Genomic DNA, 18,397 nt, shown 5'->3' with positions numbered 1-18,397 from the left:
GGCAGCCCCTCTCAACAAGGATTCATGGCTTACGGTTCAATGCACACACACACATACACACATTCAGGGAAGGGTAGGTTACACGCATAGATTTGGTTATATAAGCAAAATAAGTACAACGGGTTTTTAATTGTACTATGGCAGTTCTTCCAAAATACTCTTGATGTGCCACGCCTTGTCGCTGATCACAGAGACGTCACCGTTGACCCGCTTGATGTACTCACAAGTCAATTCGACACCGACGTTATGTAGGATCACGTCCCGTAGCTCACGCACCGTCAAGTTCCCGTTCTGGAAGTCGAAGTGTCCGCTCTTGAAAGCACGCACCGACTTGAGGAAATCGACCAGTTCAGTGCGGAACCTCTCCTCGGAGGCCATGTCGAAACTGGGCAGTGCAACCTCGAAGGGTTCCGAGATCATTAACACTTTGTGCGAGTTGTTGCTGTGGTACCGGAACTCGTAGATTCCGGGCCGGAACACGAGCAACCGGAAGTCGAACACAGCCTCACCGCTCACAGCATGTTCCTTGACTTGAGAGTCACTGGCCAACGCTGGGGTCCAGTGGCCGTGGGAGGAAACACGCGTGACCTCCCGGTTGTTCTTCGTATCGAGCACGTTGTACAGACCGATCCAGTCCCGTTCGTTGTACAACTCCTGGGGTAACCTCCACAGCAGAGTGACCGTCTCGGGAAGCACAACGCTACCGTCGCGGGTAGCAAAAGAGATGTCGAATTCGCAATGCGGGGCCAGTCTTGTAGTCACATGGCGCACCGCGCTCTGTACAACGTGCTCCCAGTCCTTGACGTTGTTGCGGCGCTTCGTCACACTCAGGGGATCGTCCCTTGTCTTGGAACCATCGCCCTCCACAGAAGCACTGGTATCGCTCATCTGCTTGCCCGTGTTGTCATACAGCAAGGACCGTAAAATAATGTGTTCCACGTTATCCACGATTTCAGAGACACGTCGTAGCGGTTTCAAGCTCAAAAGAGTCTTCCCGACACCGCTGACCCGGTTTGCGTCCCCGTACACTTTCACGATATGGGGTTTCTCGATGAATTTCACCAACACAAAATTCGTCAGGGTCCACAGTAACGCCAATGTGATGTTCTCCCACCGGAAATCCGTAATGAGGACTGTCCCCCAAACACCAGCTACACCAAGGATGGTCTCCGGGTTGTTCAAGTACCGATAGATCCCCTGCGACGTCAGTCTCCGCGTGTTTATGTAGTTGCCCAAAAAGAAGTCACCATAGAACCAGCCAAAGTCCGAGATCGCGTCCCTGATCTCCGTGTTGCACCACACTTGCAACGCGCAGAGCAACATTCCAAAGATCAACTTGCTGTAATTGAAACGGTCCCACCCGACGTTAACCGCCTGTTGGAAAGTCTGGATTACCAACAGAACGTAAGTTACTGTCTGTGTGAAGTTGTATAGGAACTGCCACTGCTGGTACGAGTACACCTGCGTGTACCCGTTCCTCAAGTACAACTTCGTGAACCATTTCTCCTTCGACTGTTTGAACAGGACAAACGTGATCAGAGACCACGAAGTAAACTTAGCCATAAAAGTGGCCCAGAGCAGGAATGTGTTTGATGGTCTGTGGAACACAAACCATAGCAGTAGATTTGTCACTGTGAATGCGGTAAACAAATCGCCTACCCTCAGCTTATCGAAATTATTGAACCAAACGCCAATTGAGATCAAGGGTCTCGAGTAGTCGTAGTTCTCCTTGGCTATCAGGTCATCGATCTGATGATTGTTTGCCACTTTGCCCTCTGCTTCGTCATCCGCTGCCACACCGTACGTTCTTTCAATGTGTGGGGTCTCGACGTACTTCAAGAACTGGAACTGCAGGAAGTGACCCAAGATGGAAACAAGCAGCACTTTGTAATCTCCACAGATCAACGAGACACCGTAGTAGCCCAGATACCCGATGGAGTACATTGGATGTGGCGAAATGTTGAAAACACCATCGAAGACAAGCTCCGAATCGTTCAACAGGAAGAAGAAATCCCCCCAGTACCAAGCATAATCCTTCACGACACGGTGTGCGTCCAACTTCACCCACACGTTGAACACGATGAGTGCGACACCGACGAGCGATCTCCAGTTCACGAGGTCCGCCCAGTGCGACGGCATCGAGAGGTACACGTATATGACGTAGGTGTCAAAATCTTGCATCAGGATCAGGTCGACAAACTGCCTGAAGATGAGCCATACGTTCAGCTCCTCCGGGTAGCGGTACACATCTGCCGTGTCGACGAGCTTGGACTTGATCTCGAACTGCAGGAACTGTGCGAGCTTGGACTTGTTCCCCTTGTCGAACCAGCGGTGTTCTCTCGCCCAGCGGGTCAGCGTCTCGTAATGTGATTGGTAGTGCAATACAATACCGATCCCGACATTGTAGCAGAGCCTCCAGAAGATATACTGTAGCAAATACACGTTCTTGGTGAAGGGCACGCCGAACCAGTGAGCAAACTTGTACGCCGTGACGAAATTAGACAACAATACGAGGAAGATACACACCTCCAGGAACGATTTCTTCACCGTTGGGTCGAAAAGCGACCTTACCATATCGTGGGTCTTTGGTGGTTTGAAAGTGACGCCCGTTGAGCGCGTCCTAGCAATCGCACCACCGCTACCAGCGTGGACCTGGTCGCCCACTTCTTTAACAACCTCCATACCGGTGTTGCTCGTTACCATTATCTTCTGCCTTTCTCCCTCAAAGCTCCTACTGGCCCAGTGTTAGGTTGAACTAACTGTAAACCAAGCAAGCTGGGATGGGGGAACCGAACACCACGACGGCAATGTCTTTCTATTCAGACACTACTACTACTTATACCCCAAAACAACAACTGCTACGAGGCACGCTCCACTGAGTCAGCCTTCCCACACGCAAAAGTATAAAAGAGGTGTCGTACCAGCGCCTGCCAGAGGTCTCTTCACATGCATCCAAGCCAACGAACCAACCAAAGAGCCTCCCATGTGGCCCTCTTCCTTTGCGATTACGTGATAGTTTCTTCGAAAAGAGGGTCCCTCCCGAACCGGCAAAACCTTCCGCTATACTGTGGTACACGGCAATTGCGATTGAGATAGAGGTCGGTCGGCACTGGAGGCTGGCCGTGTTGCCGTGCTGGATGGTTCACGCTGTGTGCGTATGTATGTATGTATGTATGTATGTGTGTGTGTGTACAGATTATGTAGTTTGGTTTTGGGTGGCCTCTTTAGAGGAGGTACTCTTCCTTCAGATTTGAGACCATCGTCTGCTGATCCGGTGGGAGTTGCCGCACTTGTGCGTCACTCAGCGTCAGCACTTGCTTGATCATGTCCTGCTGCTGCTGTGGCAGCTTGTGCAACTTCAGTATATCTATCATGGGCCCGTTTGCCGTGCCGCTTGTGTTCTTGTAGAGTAGAGGCGGCGGGGACGCCGCGGGGACTTGCTGCGGTGGGAACTGCTGCCGTTGCTGTTGCTGTGGCGGGGACTGTTGTGCTGGGAACGCAAAGGGCGGCTGTATAGGTGCCTGGGCAGGGATTGTAGTCGTCGCCGTCGTTGTCGTGGGTTCGCTCGACGAGCTCCCTCTATGCGAAGTTTGACCAGTGCCATTCTGTACTGGGCCAGCAGGCCCACTACTGCTACTGCTAGAACCGCTCCTCGTGAGTTTCGGGTCTGCTGCGGCCGTGTTAGAGGCGGCCGAAGACGCTTGCATGATCACGGCACCGACGACGTCTTGTGTTATAAACCCCATCTCCAGAAGTGCCTGCGAGATGGAGAGGACTAGGTCGTTGTTCCCCATGAGGAACTGCTCCAACTGCACCCTCTTCGACTTCCCCTGATTTGCGAGGATCTTCAAGTTCGATATGAATTCGATGAGCTGCAATGGCGGGATCTTGCTCAGATTCTGCGACACGGGATCCGGCGTTGTCAACACCCCGGACTGGAATTGCGGCAAGTGGCTTGACGCCTTGCTGAGAATATCTGGGAACACTATATTCTGGTTGTTGTTATTGTTGTTACTGCTGCTATCCACGTTCGCGTTGGGCTTTCTTGGGATCGGCACGTTGGTAACCATTTGGAAGGGCAACTCCAGCCCGAGTTCCCAGGGGAACAAGTCCCTCTTCAGCTCGAGCTCTGGCAGCTTGACGCGGTCCCGCTGCTGTTGCAGCCTGTCCTTGTAATTGCTCGGGATTATCCTCTCGACAGTACAGGGGAACCTCTGTATCTTGGTGAGCAGTGCGTATGCATCCTCACAGTCCCTGCTCGACTGGTATTCGTACACAATGGCGTTCAGTTTCCCAGTCCTTGGGTCAGTCTTGGCTGCTATGTCAACCACTGGCCCAGACCCGGCAACCACAGAACTCGCTATGTCCTGCGTCCAGTCTGCGGGCAGGTTGCTCACTTGAATCGCGGTAGACAAGTTGTCCGGCGTCAAAACGTGCCGGCTCTTCCTCTTTCTGGGGTCCACTGACATCGCAACGCCTGCCTAACTTGTTCTTATACTGTGTGTGTGTGGGGAGGGGGGAGTGTGTGGGATATCCAGTACAGAATCCCAACGCTCTTGTAGAAAGTATGCTTTCCTAAATACAACCCAAGCTACAGAAAGTAAGACGCTCCAAGTGCTATCCTCATATCCAATTCCTTGCAATGTGCACATTCTTCAAAAATGCGGAACTCAGAAGTTTCTCTTTAAACAAAAAAAATAAGATAAAAAATTAAAGGCGAGAAGTCAGAACTTGAACCAGAAGAGGGCTCTTTTGCGGTGGAGTTTGTGACCCGGATGCTTTAAAACTCGCTTCTTGGTACTTACAGGTGAGCTGGTGATACATCGCCGTGTTGTGTCGTTGTTTCAGCGGAAAGAACGATGCCCGTTTGCCTGGGGGTCTATTGATATTGTGTTCTACTTGAAAATTATATACGTACTGTAACATGTATGGTTTTGGGGATGCATTGTGCGAATGCTGTGTCTGTCGGGGAGGTTCAACACTTCCTACGGATCATGCCAGATAGCTCAACAGATCCATCTTGGTGACGATGTGGATCGGGGTCAGGCCGTTCGTGATGATGGCTGATGAGTTTCTCTCGAAGAAGTTGTTCAAGTCTGACAGTTTCGTGTTCTCGTTGAATTGAACGAACTTCTTCTTGCCGCTCTTGTTTTCGTTGTAAGAGGACACCTCGTCAAAGTTGTTCAGCTTGCTGAAGTCCAGGTACGCGCCCTTGATAGAGTCCTGCTTGGTCACTGCCCCACTGGAGATTTTCTTCAGTAGTTGCGACAGCGTGACTAGGCCGGACAGTTTGTTGTCGTGCGTTAGCACAGGCAATTGGTCGAAGGAGTTATCCGTTAAAACTTTGATCGCGTCTGCGACTTTCGCGTCGTCCTTCACGGCAACGACGGGCTTCAAGTGCAGGTCCTTGACAGTGGCACCTTTGAAGATATCGTTGGAAGTGTTCGTGGTGGCCTTGACACTGGAGTTGACACGCTTTAGGATGTCGTCGTCCCATAGGTTGTTCTTCTTCAACCACTCGTCGTCGACAAACTTGGTCAAGTACGATCTGATCGAATCTGGGAAAATGGCCACTAGAACGTCCTTTTCGGTCAACTCTGGGTGGTCCTCGCAGTATTTGACTAGTGCGGCAAACGCGGAACCAGAGGACCCACCAATCAGGACACCCTCGTTGGAGATTAACTGACGAGCGTATATGAAGGAAGATTTGTCTTCGGTCTTGTACCATTTGTCCACGAGAGACCTGTCCAAGACTTGTGGCACGAAATCGTAACCGATACCTTCCACTTTATACTCTCCACTATCAGCTTTGTTCAAGGATTCTGGTTGCGCCAAAATGGACCCGACAGGGTCAGCACCGACGATCTGAATATCCGAGTTTTGTTCCTTGATGTATTTGGCAATACCAGAGATGGTGCCACCTGTCCCTGCACCGGCGATGACGGCACGCAAGGAGTCGAACTTCCCCAAGTGTTCCAACTGCTGCTGGATCTCTCTACCGGTACCGAAATAGTGGGCGTCTGGGTTTCTCATGTTGTTGTACTGATCCAGGATGACAGCGCCTGGAATCTCCTTCTCCAACCGTCTTGCGACACCGATGTGAGACTCTGGAGAATCCCACGCGGCCTCCGTGGGGGTTCTGATGATCTCTGCACCTAGGGCCTTCAATACGGACACTTTCTCGTTGGACATCTTTTCGGGCAAAGTGATGATAGTTCTGTAACCCTTGATGGCACCGATCAGGGCGAGACCGATCCCGGTGTTACCGGACGTTGGCTCAATCAGTGTACTTTTCTCTGGGGAAATCAAACCTTGCGATTCCGCATACTCGATCATATTCTTGGCAATACGATCTTTAGTCGAACCACCTGGATTGTACAATTCGAGCTTCACATAAACCTGTGGCTTGATGCCCAAAGCCTTGGGCAACTTGGTCAACTCGACCATGGGGGTGTTTCCGACCAGATCGATCACGTTGGTTCTAAAATCCGACATGTGTAAATGTATTTGTAGGTTATCGATGGACGATATCAATTGAACACTGGCAGCTGGACAAATATATCAAGATATAAAAGAACTGAAAGCAAAGGGAAAAGCGAGAAAAAAGTGGGAATTATCTATACTTTTCAGCTAGCAGACGTTGTCTAATCAAACAATATATGAAGATATATATAAGTGTGTGTGTGTGTGTGTGCTTACCATCCAACAGAGACTGAACAGTTCCACCTTGCACATCGCATCGCTCTTCTCTTCTTATATACTGCGACAGTGAAAAAAATTGTGTTATTTATCTTCTTCTTCCGTCAAAAAAATCGCCGTGCGAGGCTTTTTGAGAGTCACGTGCTGTGTTGGTAACAGTTGCTCAGCGATGGTCTCTGTACCCGGTTGCTTGCGCAATGGCGTCGGCTCACACGGACCCCATGCCCATGTGCAGCGCTGGGATGGCCTTTGGCAGGCTGTCCTCGCCGCGCTCTTGCAGGATCTGCTTCCTCTTGTCGAGCCGTTCCGTTATGTACTCGCTCATCTTCAAGTCCACGGATCTGAACCTGACCAGCCACGGGTGTTCCAGCAGCATCGCGTACGTGGGTCTTCGCTCGGGTCTCTTCTGCAGACACAGGGAGACGAAATCTTGAGCCTCCGCGCTGAATCTGCCCGCGGGTAGTCTTGGCGGTGGGCCGTCGACGATCGCACTCAGTTGCGAGAATATGTTGTCAAAGGTCTCTGGAGGGTACGGGTACCTGCCCAGCGCCATCTCCAGTATACTGAGCCCGAGCGACCAGATGTCCGACTGGACAGTGTATGTAGCGATGTCTGGGTTCAAAGACTTGATACGTTCTGGAGCCATGTACGACTGACACCCGATGTTTGTCTTGGCCATCGATGCAACAAGGTTCCCGGAGACACCGAAATCACATAGCTTGACAGTCCCCTGCTTCTTCGAACATAGGACGTTCGTCGGTTTCACGTCTCTGTGGATGATGTGGTGCACCTCCTTCAACTCGCGAAGCCCCCTGATCACGGCATCTGCGATGAACGCAAGATGCGATTCATCCAGTCCACCGATCTCTGGTGACTGATCGTATATCTTGTCTAGGGACCCACCGTCCATGTACTCCATGCACATGTAGACTGCGCCCTCGATGAAGAACGCGCCATAGAAGTCCACGATGTACGGCGACTGGCACTTATGCAGGATCTCGAGCTCCATCAGTATTTGCCTGAACTTGGCCTCGTCAAGCTCCAGTCTTACTTCCTTCATTGCCATGATGACGTTTGTCGGTTTATGCAAAACTTTCGAAACCTTCCCGTAGTTCCCATGTCCTAGCTCCTCTAAAAATTCCAATTCATCGAGAGTGATTCTCGAGCTGGAACCGTTACTGAAATCAATCCCCTTTGATGATAGCGACAATTTACCAGCAAAATTCAGAGAGCCAGATTTGATATCCACATACTTGGAGAAGTTTGAGAAGAGTCCACCGGATCCGGAACCAGAGCCACCGGACCCGGACCCATTGGAACCGATCGTCCCGACTGGTTCTGTCCCCTCCGTGTCCCGTTGTTCCGTGTTTGCAGACGACGTGGAGAGTGACTGAACCCCGTTTATCAGGGATCCCGGGTTCGACCTCTTCTCCCCTGGCCTGTGATGATGATTCTTGTTAACGGGGCTCGCTGCAAACTCGTGCAAATGGGTATTGTTCCCCCCTGCAGCGGCATTCCCAGCCTTTGACGATGGTGTGGGTCTCGTCAACGATTTCAATGACATCCCACCGGGTGGTAATTTTAGCCCACGGCGCGCAGACAAGGATTGCTTCGGCCTGTTTTGCACCACTGGGGCATGCCCCACGATGGTTGGATTCTGCATTGGTCTGACGTTAGGTAGCGGTGGTCTCTTTGGTGCTCTTCTGATTGGGTTGAACTGCGATGGAGATATAACTTTTGGTGAGTGAGCGCCCGCTTTCTGAGGGTCCAGTTCGTTTGGAGGGGTCCTGACGTCTACTACGTCCTGTGGATTTCGCGTGCCCCCCTCTACTGGTCCGGGTGTATCTTCAACGGACACACTACTTATCTGTGTCGATAAATCGATAACCATCGAGGATCTTTTCATGGCTGGGACACCAGTGACTGCAGAGCCCGATTCTATTCTCTCAGTAACAGACTCCGCCGCTGCGGCCGCGACCGTCACCTCTCCCTGTTCCAACCGGCCCTCTTTATTCTTGCTCTTCTCCATCCGGGGCAACGATATCGGTATCGAAGCCTTTGGGTTCTTTAAGTTATTATACGCTGGGATGGATGAAAGTTTCGGAGGCCCCATCGTTTGTTGTTGCTGTTGCTGCTGCTGCTGCTTATTCTTTTGCAACAACAGATCTTCCTGCGATGTAGAGGCAAACGATGCTAATTGTGAAGGTAGAGAGGAAGGTGGAGGTGACGGGGATGGTTTCGAAGAATGCGCATGAACTGGGTCCGTAGCAGTAACTGGTGGTAACGGGGGTAGCGGTTTGTTAACGATGTGGTTTATATTTTTAGACGAGGAGGTGTTCGCACCGGTGGGTACATCCTGTTTGGGCTGCCCTGCTAGCGAATCCGTTGAGTTTCTTTTATTGCTACCCGTGCTGCTCGTTCTCTTCAAAGCCCTCTGTTCTTGGAACGCCTTCACTCTAGCATGCAAATTTGCGTTAATATTATCATAATGCGAAGAGGTGGATCCGTTTCTCTTTACAGAGGAGCTTCTCTGCGGGATCTGTGCAGGGGTTGACGTTTCTGAGTTCTGGACAAGTGAATCCTGCGAGTCGTTCGACAACTCACTAGGAAACCGGTCCGACATTTTGCAATCCGCTATTAATCGGCGAGTGTATTTGCAGTGTTATATTCTAGATGCAGTCACAGTGGAAACGTACGTACGTGTGACAATCGACTCACGCGTGTGTTCCTTGCAAAAAAACAGAAAAGAAGACAAAGATCTCTTGCGCTTTATACTGAACGTGTGACTTTTGTATGGTTTACCCAGCAGACCAATCTAGAATGCAACGACGAAGATACCCAACTGACTGCGGTTTGTACCAATCAGTGAACGGTAACCCACTAACAGATACAAGTTTTGACCCACTTTAGAACCGCAATCTCTGTATAAAATAAATTTCTCGATGTTATATTCCTTCTTCTTTAAGAAAAAAATCACACAGAAAATGTTGGCCGATTTTGCAGCGGTTTGTGGGGACTTTGACAACCTGCGAGGAAACGCTGATGGGGACGTCTATGGGGACGTCTATGGGTAGCAGACTTCGCTGGTAGCTGCTGTTGAGAGTTGCGTGTGTCTCACTTGTTTTTGTTCTGTTGTTTTCAGAACAGACGGGGACACCAATGTTTTGCTTGGCGAATTGTATAGATTTAGATGTAGATGTAGATCAGATGCAGATTTGAGTTTCCACCAGCAGGGGAGTACAACGCTACTCTACAGCTATATATATATATATGTGTGTGTGTGTGGAGGAGACGTGAGAATGTGGATGCCCGGCTTAAACAGGGCAGCGAACTGTGTCTATGCAGATGAACTGGGGCGGCGGTTGTTGTTGTTGTTGGCACTTCCGCAGAGAGTCGCAATCCCGACCCAGATATGCGAGGTACCGAAACGGGTAAAAAGAGACGAGAACAAGATGCCTTGCCCGCAAATAGAGCACCGAAACCCACTCACTGCAAACAGAGTGTACAAATTGGGTCGACACTGCCCTTTGGGGAGAATGAACAGCCCGCATTTGGCCATGGCAGCACCTCTCTTCCTCTTGGCCACTGCCGATGGCTTGGCTTGTTGATAATTGACCCGTACAGGGTTCCGTACAGGGTCCCGTTACGGTGCGGACCCGCCCGCTATGAGGATGGCGGTCTTGTTCTAAAAATAAACCACCTCGCTATTGTATCTGTGAACATGTTGAACAGAATACGAGAAAGAGGTCACTGAGCCCAGCAGCCATCGCCGGTACACGGTTACACAGGTGCTAGATGCCTCGCGGTATACACACACTTCAATGGGGGGAAGGGACGCACCAGTAATCAAAACTTGGTAGGGAAGCACCCAATTGCGGGCGGAGAGGATGACATTTTCAGAAGTACCAGATCATCTCACAAGTACGTCGATTGTGCAACAAGCGATATCACCACACAACTACCCAAATACCCAAGCAAGTGGAAGAAAGCGCCTCTCGAGAGTATAACCTGCTGCTGTTTGGAATGCGAGTTGCTGAAGATATCGCGGATCTGTTTGAAAAAGAAAAACATGGCGAAGTAGAAACCGTGTCTTACTGTTCAAACGGGCGGGGCTAACAGTACAATAACGTCGCTGCGGTCCTCTACCTGTCCCTGTCCCTCTGTACTCCCAAGTGGTTATCCAAATACAGAGTGAACAAAAAAAAATAATCGTTTTAGTTCATTATGGTGTACTCAGAAAATTGGAGCCCTGCGAAACAGTTGAACAGTAAGAGAGGCGTAGCAACGGACTGTCTATTTCTCTCTATGATACCCGTCTTATAGCGGGGGCTGTGTATCCTCTTGCGCGTTTTATTTAGTACTCGCATTGTATCCTGTGCTGGCGAAATTGGGGATATCGTCGTCCAAGTTTTGCAGACTTTGCAACTCGTCCAGGATCCCGCTCTCGAAAACGTCCACGTCGTCGTCCACGTCGTCATCATCATCTGCATCGTCTGCGTTTTTCCCTGCACCGTTGGTCGGTTCTTCGTAATCCTCGTCTTCTTCTTCCAAGTAATCGTCGCCAAAATCAAATATCAGCGGTATGTTCGAGATCTGATTGACATCTCTGTCAGAGACAGCGTTCACATTGTTGTCAATGGCCGGCTGCTGGTACAGGGAGTGGTCGTCTCCAACTTTCGAGCCAGATTTCCCACCATCGTGAACCATCTCAAGGGCAGCCATGACGTTGTCCTCGAGACTGAGTATCGTATCGTTGATTATGTTGTTGTTGTTCGCTGGTAAACTGTGCTTCGATTTCTTCCGACTCTGCGTCTGTTGTACAAATTTATCAAACGAGTTCATAGTGGTATCTTCTACGGTACCTGAATTGCTCGTATTGACAGTGGGGGGGAAACTGCCCGTGCGGTTACTGTCGCCGTTGTTTCTGTGGTCGTAGTGGTTGTCGCCACTTAAGTACTCCCGCTTGTTACTATACGTGGCCTCGGAGTTCATCTGGTTCTGTAAGGAGCCCACAACGGCCTCGGCCATCTCAGATAGGTTCACATCACTGTTCATGACTGTATTATCCGGCTTTGCCAGCCTTCGAAGGTCCCGTGTATCGATCTTGTGGTTGGGCAACATGTGCGCCTTGGCCACCCTTTTATTATCCGAATCATCTACAATCACACCAGTACCATCTTGGTATCTCATTTTGCATTTGGTACATTGGGCGATCACCTCGCACACGGTGCTTTTAATACCTTTCCAATGGTACTTCGCGCCAACTTTTGTTGTTATTTTATTGATCCCGCCATGCTCGACCAAGTGCGTATCCATCACGATCTGTCGTTGCTTCTCAGGATCGTACACAACCTCCTTCCCACGAAACATCAGCTTCCCATTCAGCAACTGGTGCGTCTTCGCAGTGACCCGTAGCCTGGCCTTCTCGTTCCTCTCTGTGTGCAGCGGGTATTTCCCTGTCTCCAAGTAGTATTGCAGTCGTTCGTATTTCGCCAAATCGTTAGATTTATTCGAGTTCCGCAAGAGATCCATGCTTCGCGTGATGTGTGTGAACTCTTTACCGTATATGAAGGAGTCGATCGGTACGTCAAACCCTTTCAAGATACCGGATTCCGGCAGAACACCGATCCTCTTAAAATTCAACCCCTCCAGAATCTGTCTCATCCCAACGTTTGTCCCATATATGAGGGGGAAGTACGATGACGTGTACCCAAGCCTTGGCGACCATTCAATAAACTCTTCCACTAGAGTCTTCCCGATACCTTTACCTCTAATCCCAGCATTGACAAGGAAAGTCCCCGTGGCAACGTGCGATGAGCGGCCTGGGTAAGCCGGATGGACACTGAATATCCCGAGACATTGCTTCTCCCATTGTATGTTCAAATTCAGATTCTTGGAATCCTTTCTACGGATATACTGCGCGGTCTTCCTCATCGTATTGATATCCGTACCGTAGTTATTCTCCAAATCTGTCAGATCGTTGTCCACACTGTAGTCCAGTTCCGGTATCTCCCCAAGAACCATGACGCAGACATGCCCATCTTTCTGCAACCACACGTCTTTGAATTCAGAAAGCGTCAGCGTCTCGTAGTAAGGAAACGAGTCACCCTTCACAACCTCCATGTTAAACTCATCCAGCAGAAAGGAAAGTAGACCCTTCGGCAGCAGGTGTTGAAATGACGGAACTGGATACATCGTTGCCACGGTCTCACCATCCTTCAGCAGTATCGTGTGAGGTTGCAATGGCGTCTGAAACTGCTGCTGCTGTTGGTGTTGGAAGTATGTAATCTCTGCACCGCCGGAGCCGTCTGCCCCAGTAAAATTAGATTCCCCACTAGAAGACATCCAACACTAACCAGTGCCACCTGTGCGGACTATATATCCATACGGGGGAGTGCGGTACATGTAGAAGATGACCTGTGCCTAGAGTGTCTGCTAAGAACAGATCATCTCTTTGTATACTGTTAACAAAAATATATATAATACATACAATACAGAGAGGTTCGAGGGAAGATTGTGATCTTGACGGTTTATCACGTCCAAAGGAGCGTTGCCGAGTGTCTACTACCGTTACGGCAACACGGCGATGAATAGAATTGCAATTGGGCAGCTGTGCTCTTCCTCCAATATGTGGGAGAACCTCGCAGTGATAAAACGGTTGATCTCGAGGGCCCTGAAGCAGGACGTCAAAGTGATCTTTTTCCCCGAAGCGACGGACTACCTGGGTCAGAACGCGGAGCACTCATCTGTGTTGTCTAGGGAGACCCCCAAATTTGTCTCTAAGTTACAGGAGAGCATTAGGTCGCTGACCCATGAGACAGGCAAGAAGATCGATGTCTCCATCGGTGTGCATTTACCCCCGACAAGATCTGTTGACGCTGTACAGGATAGTCGTGTTAAAAACGTTCTACTGTACATCGACTCTGACGGACAGATCGTTCAGAAGTATCAGAAACTACACCTCTTCGACGTGGATGTACCTAGGGGTCCCATTCTGAAGGAGTCTCTTTCCGTCCAACCTGGGGACCGTATCCCGCCCATTATCGACACCCCCGTTGGCTGTTTGGGATCAGCTATATGTTATGACATTCGTTTCTCAGAGCTGTCACTGAAGTTACGATCGATGGGAGCCGAATTGCTGTGTTTCCCTAGTGCATTCACTATGAAGACAGGCGATGCACATTGGGAGATACTGGCAAGGGCCCGGGCCATTGACACGCAGTGTTTCGTTGTGATGCCCGCGCAATGTGGCAAGCACGAACTTAGAGTTGATGACTGGAGCAGGGACCACGCCTCGCTGAACACCCCTGAGAGAGAATCATGGGGCCATTCTTTGATTGTTGACCCTTGGGGGGACGTGATTGCCCAGGCGGATATTGACGGCCCCAACGAACAACTAATAGTCGCCGATATAGATATAGCGAAGCTTCAAGAGGTGCGTGAGAGGATGCCCCTTTGGGAACAGCGCCGCCGTGATTTGTTCCCCTCGGTTTAGACACTACTGTCTTGGTTTGCTTGGTTACACTATGTTTTGATACTATACATTCTCCTGATAAGGGAGTGGGACCCGCCATCAACTCTCCCCGTTGATGGAGGCCAGGATTTTATCTACTTTGTCGCTGTCTCTGGTCCTGTCCATGACTTTGAATGCGAATGTCAAGTACGAGGTGTGCGATTTGATCTCTGCCTCGACTTTTGTCACCTGTTTCCAAGTGTAGTGCTCGTCACCCTCTTTGACGCGGGAACCCTTCCCAAAGGGGTTGAACTTGCTCTTCTCCGTGACTGCGCGCACTCTTGCCATCTCCTCCGCGACCGCTTCTGGGCCGACGGCCTCTAAAGCGCGCTGGCGTCTCTCTGTGCCCTCCAATTTACGTCTCTTAATGTCCCTCAAACGGTTCAATGCGTCGTCCAAAGTTCTGACCATCTGTCTGCGTGATTCGTACCGTCTGCCCTGGATCTCGACCATCTGCACGTTGATCCAGCCGTGTTTCTCCATGACTTCGAGCGTCTTGTCAACTTGTTCGATGCAGGGGGAGAAGCAGCACAACCCAACTTTGCCCTCCTGTGCGATGACTTTGGACAAGTGTGGGATTGCGTCCCAAGGTGCTGGCAAATCGAGGAAAATCGCAGTGGCTCCAATCTCTGCAGTGGGTTCCCTCTCCTGCAATGGCATCGACGTCGTGTCGCCGTCCTTGATGGTGAACCCATCCTGGCAGACGTCTCTGTGTGTGAGTGTGACGTTCTCCCGTAACAATCCGTGGTCTTCAAACTCCTTGAACGCCTGCTGGTATCGAACCTCATGAAACTCGTACGAGTACACCTTCTGCACTGACCGAGCGAACGCGTGCGAGAAGGATCCAGACCCTGTCCCAGCCTCGATCACGACCGATCTGGGCCCGCAATTGAGTCTCTGCATGATATAGGACGAGTCTGGCGTGTACACGATCTGCGTCCTGTGGGGCAGCGAGTGGGTCCATAGTTCCGGTGTCGGCTGTAGGACGTGCACGAACCCGAACTTATTGCTTGATTTCGTCATGACACCGATCTGCGACCCGTACGGTTTCCCGATGATGTCCGCGTGTGCAAAGGACCCGTACCGCGTGTTGAAAGTTTCCTTGTGGTCCATGACGACGGGCCGGATGTTGTCCCTCGAGACCCACAGCAGGACGAGCTCGCCCTCTTGCACGATATCTCTGTACTCGCTGAAGCAGGACATATGGGGTGTCTCGTGTGGTGGATGTAGTGCAGTGGGACGTAGTGCGATGGCATCGAACGTTGTTAACAGATAAAAATTTTATATGCGATGAGCGATACCTTCCAAGAGGCATCAGACGATTGAAGCAGTAGCTCACACTGGCACCCATTGGGTGCTCCAAGTGGATGATCCAAGTGGGGTGGATCTCTTGCAGGGTGTTTCTCTCTATACGTGTATACAAACGGGGGTCCCCAATGTCCTAGTACATATCTGACTTGTAGAAGTCGTGGGAGAGTCCGTACCTTGCGTATTCTTTAGTCTTGTCAGTCTCCTGTTTGAACCGCTGAGCGTTGGCCAGTGTCCTGGTACTCTCTGCCTCGGAGAAGGGCACGCGCTCGAGCAACGTGAGCGGTTCGTCCTCTTTGTCAATATCGACCTCACCCAACATGACGACGTTCTCACCACGGACCATGAACACACCGCGGTCCTCCTCCGCGTACTTCCCCTCGAGGTATATCCGCTCCACGCAGTGCTGCAGGAGCAAGTTCGCGTACTGGTCGAACGTCCGGAGCACGCCGAAGAGCAACTTCCCGTCCCGCAGGAGCACGAATATCTTGCGGTCCACGGAACTCACTATCGCCGCGGTCGTCGTGAAGTTGTACTGGTCGAGGTACAAGTCTGCCTCGCCCTCCGAGATCTTCTTCGCGCCTTTGGCCCTCTGTCCACTGCGCTGCTGTTGCTGTTGTGGTTGTTGTGAACCGGGGGTCCCCGAAGGTTCCGGTGTCGCCGTGTTGCTCGATCTCCCGCTCATCGTAGTGACCGTGTGCTGTGCTGAGCCGTTGTTGTGACCGACCAGAGCACACCCTCCAAACACAAGGAAGAAGTGGACGACATCGTCGCAACTTTTCACTTTATTAAAAATTGATGAGGACGAAGACGAAGACGAAGACATCCCTACGTAGTTACCTACAACTTGTTGCGACTGTCAGAACCCCATGCGGTTGATGACATAGTTCTGTGCGGCGACGCCCAAGGCGAGTGCCAGGCCGTCCTCGGCCCATCCCTGCACCCACTCGCGCGGGTCGAGGTCGTCGTCGGCGTCAGCGCCTGGGGTCGGGTCTTCGCCTGTCTGCATTGGTAATGCTGAACCCTCGAGCCAGGAGAGCCACTGCAGAGGGAACCCCTGCGACCGAGTCACTGTCGTTATGTCGTTCGAGACGTCTCTGAGGACGACCGTGAAGGAGAAGTTCCCACCCACCGCTGCATCTGTCGTCTTGACCGGTTCGTTCTCTGCGTCTGTTCTCTCTGGGGGTGCAATGGCCAGCAGAGAGACGAACACGTCGCTGATACTGTCTGGTGTCTGTGCAGGGGCGGATCCCCCATCGGTGGACTCCCTTTGTTGTCTGAGCATTTCGTCGTGTGCTTTGCTGAACAGTTTGACTGCGTTGTCGAGGTTTGCAAAGGCGAGTTTCTCGCCATCGGCGACCTTCCCGTAGAACACATTGAAGCTGGCGCTGTGGGACTCATCTTGGCGTTCTTGTTCCTCCTCGGAATCCTCGTCCTCTGCGTCTCTGTGTCCCGGTCTCCCCCATTCGTCTACGAAGATGCGCACACCGCCTTGGACCTGTGACGAGAGCACTTGGTCGAACTTCTGCTCGACGTGCCGTTGCAAGTATTTGACGTTGACGAAATCGTGCACGAGGTGTATACGGAGCACTTCCTCTGTCTCACCAACGACGATCTTCTGGAGGTTTCTGGCCAACTCGGAGATCGTCGACCCGTCGAGTTTGATCGGCAGTGACCCTTGCAGGTCGTGGAGATGTTCCTGTGCGATCTTGTTCGTGAGCGTGGTGGCCTGTTCCGTGGTACGGTTCCAGAGTTGCGAGACCGTGGCGGATCCGCTCGCGGACCACCAGTTGCTCAGGGAAAAGGCGCCCGCAGGCGAAGCAGAGTCTGGCGCAGCCGGACTCTGCTCGCCTTCTTGCTCTCCAGCGGCCTCTGCACCCTTGTTCTTGTTCAACGACCTCTGCGTCTTGCCCTTCCACCTCCTCAACAACCTCTGTTTTCCCGTACCTTTCTCTGTCACTTGCTTCTCCCCGCCTGCTTCTCCCCCCCGCTTACCCCCAACAGACAAGTTCGACTTCTCCAACTCCTCCAAGAACTCAAAGACATCGCCATCTCCCTCACCTTTCTCCTGTTCCCTCCCCTGCTCTGCCTTCCCCTGCGGCAAAGAACCGAGAAACTCAAACACGTCCTCTGCCTCCCGCGACACCCGCTGCTCCCGCTGCTCCTCCGGCTCCCCGTGCCCGCTCATCAATGCCTCAGCCGCCTCCACCACCGCCATCAACCACCACCGCAGGCATCAACAGGTCCTCCTCTTCAGTAAGATCCAAAGTTTCAAGCGCCGTCGAAAACGACACGCAAATTTTTGCGATGAGTTCAAATTCACTGCAACTTCCACTACTACTGCTGCCACAACTGGACGGTTACCACGACAGTACGACACCACGCCATGCCCTCGAAGAACTCTGTGAACAGACCGAAGCTTACCGCCAACCTGAGACGCCGCGCGCAGAAACTGGGCCAGAAGAGGGCCAGGAGAACGGCTCAGGGCCATTTTGCCCTGGGGAGAGAGGACGCTCTGGGTGCCGGGAAGTCTGCTCCATTGGACGTGTACTTTGGTAGAGTCGGTGTGCAGGGGTCCCATGCGGAGGGGAGTAAAGACGGGAGGGTCACGTCGAGGACGCTCTCGGGGAAGAGGCTGAGGAAGATAGAGAGGAATTTGAGGTACGCGAAGAAGAGACAGGGCAAAGAACAGAAGCAGGCTCCGCCTGCTTCTGCTCCGGCTGGCCCGCTCACTGCGCTTCGTAACGCACTGTGGTCTGTTCTCGGTGACTCCCCCTCCGCTGGTCTGATCATCGACACGACGGGCAACGCGGGGACCACTCTCGGTGGAGCGTACTTCCCATAATCTGGCGAGACATCACCATCGTCATTGTATAC

At 51.7% G+C, this 18,397-nt stretch overlaps 11 protein-coding genes across 11 annotated transcripts; 2 read left to right on the top strand and 9 right to left on the bottom strand.

Annotated features, from left to right (window-relative positions):
• Positions 1 to 135: 135 nt before the first annotated feature.
• CHO2 (phosphatidylethanolamine N-methyltransferase) lies at positions 136 to 2,682 on the bottom strand (the record flags this gene model as incomplete). Its single annotated transcript, XM_022610281.1, has 1 exon — positions 136 to 2,682. One exon carries the CDS (start codon positions 2,680 to 2,682, stop codon positions 136 to 138), a length of 2,547 nt encoding a protein of 848 aa, XP_022466593.1.
• Positions 2,683 to 3,224: 542 nt separating this feature from the next.
• PTI1 (cleavage polyadenylation factor subunit PTI1) lies at positions 3,225 to 4,469 on the bottom strand (the record flags this gene model as incomplete). The annotated part of the gene is made up of 1 exon (XM_022610280.1): positions 3,225 to 4,469. The coding sequence occupies one exon, from the start codon at positions 4,467 to 4,469 to the stop codon at positions 3,225 to 3,227; it is 1,245 nt and encodes a 414-aa protein (XP_022466592.1).
• Positions 4,470 to 4,992: 523 nt separating this feature from the next.
• CYS4 (cystathionine beta-synthase CYS4) lies at positions 4,993 to 6,495 on the bottom strand (the record flags this gene model as incomplete). Its single annotated transcript, XM_022610279.1, has 1 exon — positions 4,993 to 6,495. One exon carries the CDS (start codon positions 6,493 to 6,495, stop codon positions 4,993 to 4,995), a length of 1,503 nt encoding a protein of 500 aa, XP_022466591.1.
• Positions 6,496 to 6,907: 412 nt separating this feature from the next.
• On the bottom strand, positions 6,908 to 9,322 carry PBS2 (mitogen-activated protein kinase kinase PBS2; the record flags this gene model as incomplete). Its single annotated transcript, XM_022610278.1, has 1 exon — positions 6,908 to 9,322. One exon carries the CDS (start codon positions 9,320 to 9,322, stop codon positions 6,908 to 6,910), a length of 2,415 nt encoding a protein of 804 aa, XP_022466590.1.
• A 1,292-nt stretch (positions 9,323 to 10,614) lies between these two features.
• Positions 10,615 to 10,770, bottom strand: MCO6 (Mco6p; the record flags this gene model as incomplete). The annotated part of the gene is made up of 1 exon (XM_022610277.1): positions 10,615 to 10,770. The coding sequence occupies one exon, from the start codon at positions 10,768 to 10,770 to the stop codon at positions 10,615 to 10,617; it is 156 nt and encodes a 51-aa protein (XP_022466589.1).
• A 279-nt stretch (positions 10,771 to 11,049) lies between these two features.
• Positions 11,050 to 13,044, bottom strand: SPT10 (Spt10p; the record flags this gene model as incomplete). The annotated part of the gene is made up of 1 exon (XM_022610276.1): positions 11,050 to 13,044. One exon carries the CDS (start codon positions 13,042 to 13,044, stop codon positions 11,050 to 11,052), a length of 1,995 nt encoding a protein of 664 aa, XP_022466588.1.
• A 241-nt stretch (positions 13,045 to 13,285) lies between these two features.
• NIT2 (putative hydrolase) lies at positions 13,286 to 14,194 on the top strand (the record flags this gene model as incomplete). The annotated part of the gene is made up of 1 exon (XM_022610275.1): positions 13,286 to 14,194. One exon carries the CDS (start codon positions 13,286 to 13,288, stop codon positions 14,192 to 14,194), a length of 909 nt encoding a protein of 302 aa, XP_022466587.1.
• Positions 14,195 to 14,272: 78 nt separating this feature from the next.
• GCD14 (tRNA 1-methyladenosine methyltransferase subunit GCD14) lies at positions 14,273 to 15,415 on the bottom strand (the record flags this gene model as incomplete). Its single annotated transcript, XM_022610273.1, has 1 exon — positions 14,273 to 15,415. The coding sequence occupies one exon, from the start codon at positions 15,413 to 15,415 to the stop codon at positions 14,273 to 14,275; it is 1,143 nt and encodes a 380-aa protein (XP_022466586.1).
• A 238-nt stretch (positions 15,416 to 15,653) lies between these two features.
• On the bottom strand, positions 15,654 to 16,205 carry LSM1 (Lsm1p; the record flags this gene model as incomplete). The annotated part of the gene is made up of 1 exon (XM_022610272.1): positions 15,654 to 16,205. One exon carries the CDS (start codon positions 16,203 to 16,205, stop codon positions 15,654 to 15,656), a length of 552 nt encoding a protein of 183 aa, XP_022466585.1.
• A 174-nt stretch (positions 16,206 to 16,379) lies between these two features.
• MTC1 (DUF5427 domain-containing protein MTC1) lies at positions 16,380 to 17,738 on the bottom strand (the record flags this gene model as incomplete). Its single annotated transcript, XM_022610271.1, has 1 exon — positions 16,380 to 17,738. The coding sequence occupies one exon, from the start codon at positions 17,736 to 17,738 to the stop codon at positions 16,380 to 16,382; it is 1,359 nt and encodes a 452-aa protein (XP_022466584.1).
• Positions 17,739 to 17,906: 168 nt separating this feature from the next.
• ALB1 (Alb1p) lies at positions 17,907 to 18,365 on the top strand (the record flags this gene model as incomplete). The annotated part of the gene is made up of 1 exon (XM_022610270.1): positions 17,907 to 18,365. The coding sequence occupies one exon, from the start codon at positions 17,907 to 17,909 to the stop codon at positions 18,363 to 18,365; it is 459 nt and encodes a 152-aa protein (XP_022466583.1).
• Between the last annotated feature and the right edge of the window lie 32 nt (positions 18,366 to 18,397).

Source organism: Huiozyma naganishii, chromosome 10 (genome assembly GCF_000348985.1).
Source record: "Huiozyma naganishii CBS 8797 chromosome 10, complete genome".
Taxonomy (NCBI): domain Eukaryota; kingdom Fungi; phylum Ascomycota; class Saccharomycetes; order Saccharomycetales; family Saccharomycetaceae; genus Huiozyma; species Huiozyma naganishii.
The sequence above is the reverse complement of the archived record's forward strand: the minus strand, read 5'-3'. Positions and strand labels throughout refer to the sequence as shown.